We start from the raw sequence: 10,550 nt of genomic DNA, 5'->3' as shown, positions 1-10,550 counted from the left end.
TAGTAGCTTTTTCCCCGAAAACTTGGGAGGAGGAAATTCCAACATCAAAAAAGCTGTTTGACGCTTTTGAGAGCTCAACTTGGCCATTTAATATAAAAAATCCTCGGGGGAATTTTTATTCATGATAGGAGGAAAGGGAAAAGAGAGGAAACTCTCGGGGAGTTTCTGTTCAGAATCGGCCAGTATTCCTAGGACTGCATTTACACCCAATTTACACCTGTGCATGAACGAAGACACAAGATCACGTAAGAACAAGGGAGTGAAAAAAGTTGATTTTTTGAGCGGGTTCTACGCCATCTGGTTTCGCTGGAAAACGAAAAAAAGTAAAAGCAAAGAAAACCAGAATTAACCAAAATTATTGCAAGTCATTTTAAACATACGATTCGGCTAAAATGATTCATTAAAAAGCTTTAAAACATGTCGTGTTGAATTAACTCTTTAGTTAAAGAAAAGCGTAAAGTGTGATGTAAACAAATGCTCAGCTGACGAACCCGCTTTGGTAAACTTTTCTCAAAACCAGTTACAAATACAACGTCGCGTTCTTGCCTGGTTTTAAATTTTTGGTTCATGTGTGCGGAGTTGTCTGTCATCACACGCAACTTGGACGCATGGAAGTAAGGGTATGATTATGCATATTTCGCATAACTTCGCACAACCATTTGTACCAGAGCACTAAAAGTGTAGCTTAAGAAAATGTGAAGCTAAATCTAAACTCAATATCGCCAAGTTTTTAAAAGTTCTGCTAACTTCTGGGTAATGGAATACATACAAAGTACATACGAAATTACAGTTTGAAGTTTATGCGAAGTTGTGCGAAGTTATGCGAAGTATGCGTAATCCGACCATAACACCACCTTGTATAAATTCGCCCTAGCGTGAACGTTGGCAAGGCAAAGAATTTCATTTGTATGCTTACTAGATGTCTCCACAGGCAAAAGTTTTTATCTTGATAATGTTACGAGGCAAAATTTTGCCCATGGAGACCGCATATTGCTCTTGGCAAGCATAAATTAACAGAGCTTTTATCTTGATAAATATTGCCAGCAATTTGGTACTTTGACAGCTACATTTTCATTTGCCCGATAGCTTCGTGGAGACAACATTATTGATATTTCGATATAAAGGCAAAAATTTAGCTGTTTTCTATTAAATATTTGTTATTATTCGCTTGGGTGTGAAATAGCATATGTTTTAAATTTTTATGTGATGAAATCCGGAAAAAATAGCCACCTTACAAATGCTTTTATCAAGATAAAAAATCATGATCCAACTACACAAGATCTGACCTAAATGTAAAAATAGGCATGTTTTATTCAACCATCACAAGCAAATAGCTAAATCTTGGTCAAATAAAACGAAATTATTTCCTATGTTAGCCTAATTTTGACAGTTGTTTGACTGCAAATAGCGTCAGAGTAAGTTTTTGCCTCTTAGATTGGTGTTATGCAGAAATTTTGTTTGGCAAACTGCGTGCAATTGTTGTTGCACCAAACTCGGAGAGAGCGAGTTTGGCGACTCTCACAGCAAACTAATTTTGTTTGGTCAAACTGCAGCAAATTCGGTGTTGTCATATACAAAAATTTTAAATTGTGCGCGTTATGTATACCTGAAATTCTCATTTCGTGTTGGCAATAGCCATGAAAACCATAATGAACGTGCAACCCTGTGCCAAACTCGACATAACCACCTCCGAGCAAACTAAGCAGCCGCCATTTAATTTGGCAAACAAAAGTTTGTCTGCATAACACCGACCTTTCTGATTGGCTGAAGGAGAAAATTTCCGATGCTGAATGGCAATGCCTCTTGTTCAATATATAAGCCAAGATAACTTTTCATAAGCCAATATAATTATGTTGGGTAAGTCCTCCATACAAAATAAGCTAATAGCTTAAATTTCTGGACAAATAAAACACGGATAATGATGTATTTGTTGTACAGAAGCGGAGAACAATGATTTGACACCATCTTCTTTGAAAATTTCTATAAGATAACCGAAATTAAGAAAATAAAAATCGCTTTGGTTTCAGCTATTACGCCGATCTGTAATTTCTGGATCGGCTTTCGGCACAAATTTGATTTCCTTCTCTCACTAGGTACTTTTCATGTACTCGCTCTCAGATTTTCGTTCAACAAACGAATGCGCCATGTTTGTTCGCTCCATCGCGCACAATTGCTACAAACTCCAGTGCGGGAACATAATGATCCAACAAAACGTTGTGAAACTGGAACGAAAGAAAACAAAGAAATATAAACAAATGACGCTTTCACAGTCAATCACAGAACCGCGTAAATTGTATAAACTACACTGATTTATTTCGTTCTTTGCCGGTAAATTTGTAAAATATGTTTTCCTATGAATTACCCGATGGAGGTTTACGTGCTCGTTGTTATATAAATTCCGAGGGCGACATCAAGTTTGATCCTCCTGTGTACGAGCAACGGTATACTACAGCAGTGCGCATACTGGAAGACTCACGGTGGGGACACAAATTTAAAAAAGTGAGGCAGTACTTGGATTCATGTTTGCTTAAATTTTGTACATATATTAACACTAAGTTGTATATTAATTTACGTAAATATAGGTTGTGGACTTCGGTTGTGCCGATATGCGATTGTTATCGCTCCTGCGACGCGTTGAAGGCATTGAGCAGATATTAGAGGTATGTAAGTTTACACTTTCTTCGACTCACCAAACAAACTTTTATCAAAAGGATAATGGGTGTAAAGCAGCACATGGGTTTTCGAATATAATATATGTCTCTATAGTTCACAAACCCAGCATCACTTTTGCCCTTTTATTGGGTGACCATGGTGTTGGTTTTGTAACAGCTTACAAATTTCTCAAGGAGTTTTTTTTGGGAGTGATTATAAAATTACAGATCTTGGCCAGATTTAAATCTGGGTCGTTCCGTTTTCGTAGACCTGACTGTCGTGGTAACGGTGACCATGTCGTTTTTTAAAGCGCTTCTCTTGTCAGGTCATAATAGGGATAGGAACTATTTCTGAATGCACTTTAAGTTCGTTTTTCGTGAAATTTTCGAAAATGCTATCACTGAATTCGAATACCTAAGAACGTAGCATGTATTTATACATATGTTTATACGTCCATATCAATTGTGATTCAGTGATGGGATTTAAGTAGATTTAATGATAATGGGACCGCCAAATATTCATCAATAGCCCCGATTCTTTTAATTCTTGAAACGTTAATCGATAGGCAAATGTACATAAGTATTTATACTGACCTAACTAATTCGAAGAGCACTGCATTTTTGTCAACAGTCGTGGCTTGAGCTCATCTGCTCACTTGCAGGAGTGCCCGACCACTTGCTCAATTTGGTTAATATCACTAATATCGCTTGAATTAGTTTGGATAACGTTATTATTAAGTTCGACCCGAGCGCAAATTAGGGGAAGTCTAACACAACTTAAATTACGAGAACTTATTCGTAAGATCCGGAACACGGAACAAGCTTTTCCCTGAGTTTAAGTCAGGTTTGGTTTGCCGGATAACTCAGCAATGTTGTGATTTATCCAGATTAATTAAATTATAATACCGTATTTCGATGGCTGAGTGGAAGATCGAACTATTTTGGCAGCGGGTTTAAAAACGCTCTATCTCAGAAAACTATCAAGAAGACCTTACTTCAGAATTCGGTGAAGAACGCTCTATTTCAGAAGTTTATTGAAAACCGCCCTATTTTAGAATTTGGTTCAAATTCAACTGAAAATATGTTGAGATAGGGAACCGAATTCTGAAACAGAGCGTTCTTGAAAAGTTTTCTGAGGTTGGGCGTTTTCGAACTGGCTGCCAATATATGTAGATCGATCTACTACCTGCCCGTCGATTCGCTATCGTAGCACCAAGTGGTTATGTTTTGTGAATTTTGTAATTATTCTAACTAAAAATCAATACCGATATGTTTTTGCACTTCTCCACAGGGTTGAATAAATCTGCGCATGCTATCATTTTTAGTATCGAAACTTTAGGCCTGAGTTGGCCGAAGGTCGAAAGCTTTTACCATTTCCGCCACCTAGTGTAGTGTGCGATACTTCAGATTTCTTCATTCCTAAGCAAAAATATCACATAACAAATTACAGTAAAATGGAAGTACAATTGGTACTTCCACTGTGCGACACCTCCACCAGGGTTGTGGGTAGCTGCAGCAGCTCGGTAGACTTAACAATAGCTAGCGCGGGTATGATAAATAGCATCGCGGAAGTTCGCTCTAACTTTCCGCCGAAAGCTGTCGTACAATGCAATGTGGGAGTTATATATATCAAAGTACTTCGCTTATCAACCCACTTAGACCACAATTTTAAGTTCGCGTGCATATTAATAAAAACACTTTTATTTAATCTGTTTATTTTATTTTTTATTTAATGTTTGTATAATCCTATGAAGTTTAATGGTTTTTATTATGAATTCCTTTATTTAATGGCTAATATATAGGTATTTTTCTTAAGTATGCAATAATAATAAAAGATTAAACAAATTAAAAAACACAAATTCTTGGTGTATTGGCAATTGATCAGTTATGGTTTTGCGTATAAAAATAACTAATTGCAAACATACTAAAGGAAAACAAGTGAATGCATATTAATGTACTTGTAAGCACATACTGATGCTACGGTGTTCAACATCGCTATGTTATGTGGGCACTTACAGTTCCACATAGGCTAAGGGCTGGACTATAACGGAAAGGCCTTCATTATGACCCAGATGCACATATGTATTAGATGCAAACAAACTAAGAAATATAAGAAGAATTATGTATAACATTTACATTAACAGCAAAACTTACAAGCTATTTGCTTAAATCAGGCGATTGGGTGTAATCGTCAATAAAATATCGCCGTTGATAATGTTGACAAAGTGCACATGTATACATATGGAAAAACAATTGCTCGGGAAAGGCTTTTACAATTCAAAATTATGCTTGTGCATTGCATTTAAAATGTTAAGTCTTGGAAGAAAACAACTCCATCCAAACGATGAACATTCATTACAGTATTTGTGTGCGCCTGGTGTGTCTTCTTCATTTACTGTTCTGCTCATAAATCAATACGGCACGATCCTATTTAAATTTTTTAGACTTTACCTAAATCTAATTACTTATGTTTAAAGAGTAATGTGTTTGCTGAATATTTATACAAAATGTACAGCAGTTGTTCACGCTATTATGGATTTATATTTTATAAATAAACTCGAAAGTAGTTCAAAATATGTATATTTTCAGCGGCAATAGTATTTGAATTTTTTATCCACGTTTTATAACTGCTAAATTATTCTGAACCAATTGTAAAAACAACTCAACCCTAGAATTCTGTGTTTACGTACTTGTTTACATTTTGGGCATGCGATCATAATAAAATTAACTATTATGCATAAAATATTGTATAATGTTATTCAAATGTTTTATTTTTATTATGAGTTCCTTTGTTACAATTTTAACTTTGCTCACCCCTTTTCGAATTTTCTTCGCAAATTGTGTTAAACGTGTTGTGTTAAAAATGTAAACATGCCATGAATATTATCTATAACCTTTCCTTCGGTTAATTTCTTTTTTGTAATGGGTCTTCTGCACTACTCTAGTTTATTCTATGCCATTGAAGCATTCAAATTAATGCTTATTTAAATTAAAGTACAATAGTTGAAAACAGTGTAAAATTTAGAAATATTACAAAGTTTCTCTGGAACCTCTAAATGTATGTATGTATACGTTTATTTTTTCACTTCTTACAGTGTCGGGTTGATGCCGCTGCAGCGGCATTGCTGCCACGATAGTAAATATTTTCGTTATTGATTTTTTTCCAGACGTTGAATAAACTACAAACATCCGGACTGAAATTTGAATTACTTTCCTGTTGATCCATTGGATCATCCATCTCTGTATCAGTCTTAATTAAGCAACGACGAGTACGTCGTTCTGGCCTTCCACTTGCACTGCTGTTACTAACCGTAGCGTGATCGACATTTTGCATAGCATCATTACTACAACCTTTACGATTACTACGCGTTGTACTGGCACTAGAACGTTTGCTAATAGACTTTGTGACAGGTTGGCTTGTTCTTGATTTATTTACATGTGGTGTTGTTTTGGCTGTAGATTTTACTGAACGCTGCTTTACGCTGCCTCGATTTCGAACTTCCCTGTCTGAAGATTTCATTGGCACCTTTGTTCTGGTTGATCGGGTGTTGTGTGCTCGTGTATTACGTCCACCGTTAAGCACAGAGTTGGTGTCTTCAGTAGAATCTGTATCGACGTCTTCTTCTTCCTCCTCCTCGTCATTATCATCATCATCGTCTTCGCTTTCATCGTCACAATCATCTCCATTGTCTTCTGGTTCATCTGTCTCGTCCACTTCCATGTCCTCCTGCTTATCAGTGTATAGCTTTTAATATTTATGACAATATCAAACCTAAAGAAATTTACCTCTTCCTGGCCGTCATCATCCTGATCTTCGTCAGTTTGATTATCTTCTTGTTGTGAATCGCAATTCTCTTCTACTAGCCTCCCGCTTAATTTTAAGCGTTGTTGTATCTCAAGTATAGCATACGTTGGCTTTCCCTCATACCGACGCGCTACTGGTTGTTGAACTTCACTCAATTCCTCCTCACGATCGAACTCCTTTTCTGCGCGTTCGCGTGCGATCTGATCGGGATCTTGTGATAGTATTTCCGCCCAAGAGAACTTTTTCTTTTTCATTGATTTCTTGTCAGATTTAGACCTCAAATTTTTCGGCGACACTCGATTGGATAGAGTGCGCTCATGGAATGGTGTGCCAACTGACAAGTTCATAATACTCCATGCTGCGTTACCGTTATGTTTATTCATTTCGAATATATCATTTTTGTTCTCGATTTCTTCTTTAACGCGCACACAACTGCGGGCAATTTCGTTGCTGTCCAAACGCAATTCACCAAGTGAATATCCGAGTTGTTCAAACTCACGTTCGAATAAGCGACGATACCGTGCATAATCCGGACGAGCGTGGTAGGCCAATTGGCCAACTTGATGTAGAAATTCACCCAAATATTTAGGAACTTGTTTGCCATAGATTTGCTTTAGCATTTCGCGCACATCGGTCATTAGGTACTCTTTAGCACGATGTACCTTTTCTTGTTGATGTTGTGTTGCAGCATCTTTCCATGGCAAATAGCCTTGAGACCAAAATATTAAATTATATCCCAAACATTCTAGGTCACTGCGGCGTGAATGGGCACCCATGTGAGCATCACGCGATGTAAATTCTAAAGTGCCATCATGTGCGCGGCGCTGATCCATAACAAAAGGGCGATGTACCCCATTATCCATAAACTTGGAAGCCAAACCGAAATCAATAAGGAAGATACGTTCTTCCTCGACTGCTACAAGCGATTCCGCAACTGCAGTTGTAGCTGAATTTAAGTTTCCAGTGTCACTAGACAAATGCTTGCTGGTACTCAAACTATTAATGAGTTTTTCTTGACGCCGTGTTAAGCGTTTTGGGGCGGTAGTTGTGTAGGTATTTGAAGAGTGGCTGGACTTTTTGATAGCTGCCGAACGACGAGCGGAACTTGGTAAAAATTCTTCGGAATCGTCATCAGATGCGATCGACTTTGAATCAGCTGTGTCTTCTTTTACAGAAATACCATCCTCGTTAAAGAATTCCGAATAACTAATACGTTTTGCGGGTCGTAAATAATGTGACTTAACCATCTCCTCATAGATGGAATTTCTTTTTTGTCGCCGACATGAGCGTACCTGAAATCAGTGAGAACTCATATATTAGAATGCATATGTAGAAAACGTTTTTTTATTTTTCAACTTACTGGATTAGATCCACTGTATTCTACTACAGTGTTGCGTGGTCGGCGCTTTCGATTGCGATTTACAGGAGTTTCGTAAATGTCTACAGTATTGCTATTGTTACTATTTGTTGTGGCGCCATCATCAAAGTCCTCATCCTCCTCCTCATCTTCGTCGACAAACATTTTCCGTTTAACAACAAAATCAGCGTCGTCGTCATCGTCATCGTTCGCTTCTTGCTCTGAACTATTGCCGCTATCTGTAGTCTGCTGTTTTTCCTCGTAATGTTCATCATATTTCGAAGACTTTAGATTAGAAGAGCGTGACGATTTACCATTGCCCGTTGTGACTGGGGCAGTTGCAGTTTGTTTTTTATAATACTTGCATTTGGAAATCATAAGATTTTGCGCTTTGACATCGTTATGGCAATAGCCCTTGTCATGTAGCTTTTCCAAAACATTTACTATCTGTATTGCTAGAGTTAACACAGATTTTTGGTGGACACGACAATTTTTAATTAAAGAGTGTAAATCGCGATCGAACCGTTGCAATACTAGAAACCGGTAGCGTGCATCTCCGAAATAGTGAGAGCCGGATGCAATGTAGTTTGGTATACCAGACGGAGGATTTTGCGGTAAAGATGCTGCGATATTCTGCTGCCTAATCGAATTTTCCTTTTCCGCTTTCACATGGTTAGCTAAACACAAAAATTCAAAATAAGGCCATTGTAATGTACATATGTAATTTACTAATGTTTTAACTTAATAGAAAATTCCTTACAGTCATCTTTGGCAGTGTTCATTAAACAATGAATTTCCACAAATAACGGTCCGTTTGAATGCGGTTCGATTTTCACAACGAATTTAGCATTCTCGTTAGATACAGGAATGGTGATGTTGTCTGAAGCCAAAAAAATTTCACCAAAATTTCCCTTTCCTAAAAAAATAAACGTTTTAATTTTTACATAAAACGTTTGTTAAATTTTTCGTTATTAAGCCATAACATCCCTGCAAACCATACGCTCAGAGTGTTCTTAATAGTTGGAAAAATTGGAAAAACTTAAAGAACACATTAGTTGCGTTCCAGATGCTTCACGATTTGCAGGTTTTTACAGGAAGTCGTTCCAGGTGACCACCTCCCATAAGGTTTATTAATGGGGAAAACAGCTGTTCCTGCAAATCGTGAATTTCGTGAATATCGTGAAGCATCTGGAACGCAACTATTATTTCCTTTTCTAATTGTTTTGGCGAATTTTCCAAGATACTTTAATTCTTTTACGAAATTTCGGAAGAGCTTTGGGTCTTGTTAGAAATTCACATCGAACGTAATACTTTAATGATTCGCGCAATACTGAGGCTGTGATTGCAATTCAAGCAAGCCCTTGTTTTGCAGGGATGAATGTAGTATATAAAGATAATTAGGGCTATCACGGAATCCATCGTAGTTCGATTTTTAATGAAATCTACGAAAATGCTATTACTGAATTCGAATACCTATGAACGGTACATATACTTTGAATGCAATACGTTCATACCAATTCGGATTCAGTCATCGCATTTTAGTAGATTTCACAAAATCCGACTATGATGGGTTCAGCGATAGCCCGGACTATGCAGATACATAGACAAATATATATAATAACGACTTTAAATAACATACATAGTATGTATACGCTTACGTTCATAACTTCAATTATTGTCTTTATTTGTGACATCAGTTTCTAGTTTTATAGACATTGCAAACAAAAGAATTTTTAACATACTTAATCACTCACCAATAGGTTTACCAAGTCGCCACGGCTTCTGCATCAGGTCATACATAATAGTACCATTAACCACGGATGGCAGCAAAGTATACACTGGCTTTGGGGATTCGTTCACTGACGTATTAGCGCTAAGTAGAATCGACGAGTTGTTGGCCTGTTTTGTAGACAGATTTCTCACTTGTGGTGTTACGTTTGTGGCATCATTTGAAGACGAATCTTCGTCATCGTTTTCGTGCCAGTAGTTATGACCTCCTCGTAGTACCTTGGCTGTAGCCGAGATTACATCAGCTGCAACTCCAGAAGAATTTCTTTTTCGTTTGCGTATAGTGCGAGTTGTCGGCGTTGCATGCTTTGCCTCTGTAACTGCCATGCGTTTACCCATATTTACTCACAATTGCACAACTCTAATATGATACGAAAAAGCTATGGAAAGTTTCTGTTGGATGCCTTCACAAACATTTGTTCAAAATTTTTATGAATATGTTTGCACTCAAACTTTTTGAAGGACTGTCGGGGTTGGTGTTTCTCGAAAAAAAAATAAAATTTAACTGATGAACCGAATGTGTTTAATGCCTCCAAAACTCGAAACTTCGTACTTTTCGATAATACAAAATCAGTCTCTTTGCTCTACTTTTGTCTTCTGTAGATGTTTTTTGTTACTTTTTAAGGAACGTTCAACGTTTTTTTTTTGTTTAATCTGCCTCGACACTATTCAGCGATGAAGGTACATGACATCTGATTAAATTTGAGTTCTACTTCTTGACACTTGACCAATCGGTGTAGACTCGCTGTTTGTTCTTACTTTAGGCTTGGAAATTGCTGTTCAAATTATTTATCGCCTTTTATTCCTCCTGTTGTGATTGCCCTTTTCGTTTTTTTTTCGAAATCCATGCAAAGAAAGATGTAAAATACATACAAATTAATTAGTATTCCAAGGTGTTTAGCCTGTTCCCGTACTCTAGGATTTGCAGGTTTTACAGGAACAGCTGTCT

General features: G+C 37.2%; 2 protein-coding genes across 3 annotated transcripts in view; one reads left to right on the top strand and one right to left on the bottom strand.

The window, feature by feature from the left end:
- Positions 1 to 1,849: 1,849 nt before the first annotated feature.
- LOC118743079 (small RNA 2'-O-methyltransferase) overlaps positions 1,850 to 10,550 on the top strand; it is a 27,075-nt gene continuing 18,374 nt past the window's right edge. Inside the window, exons 1-2 of the mRNA XM_036475568.1 lie at positions 1,850 to 2,499; positions 2,583 to 2,660. Coding sequence (XP_036331461.1) covers positions 2,344 to 2,499; positions 2,583 to 2,660 — 234 coding nt within the window. The 5' untranslated portion in view covers positions 1,850 to 2,343. The remainder of the gene's footprint in view (positions 2,500 to 2,582; positions 2,661 to 10,550) is intronic.
- On the bottom strand, positions 5,355 to 10,478 carry LOC118743076. Of its 2 annotated transcripts, none has more exons than XM_036475565.1 (5): positions 9,568 to 10,478; positions 8,574 to 8,729; positions 7,817 to 8,490; positions 6,438 to 7,748; positions 5,355 to 6,381 (listed from the first exon to the last, which is right to left on the bottom strand). In XM_036475565.1, exons 1-5 carry the CDS (start codon positions 9,938 to 9,940, stop codon positions 5,734 to 5,736), a joined length of 3,162 nt encoding a protein of 1,053 aa, XP_036331458.1. In that variant the 5' UTR covers positions 9,941 to 10,478; the 3' UTR covers positions 5,355 to 5,733. The 2 variants fall into 2 exon arrangements, with proteins under 2 accessions (XP_036331458.1, XP_036331459.1); XM_036475566.1 differs by having other exon boundaries at positions 5,355 to 6,378; positions 9,568 to 10,473.

Source organism: Rhagoletis pomonella, unplaced genomic scaffold (genome assembly GCF_013731165.1).
Source record: "Rhagoletis pomonella isolate Grant_MI unplaced genomic scaffold, Rhpom_1.0 Rhpom_scaffold_00007, whole genome shotgun sequence".
Lineage (NCBI taxonomy): Eukaryota > Metazoa > Arthropoda > Insecta > Diptera > Tephritidae > Rhagoletis > Rhagoletis pomonella.
Note: the sequence above shows the minus strand (reverse complement) of the source record. Positions and strands in the feature narration are given on the sequence as shown.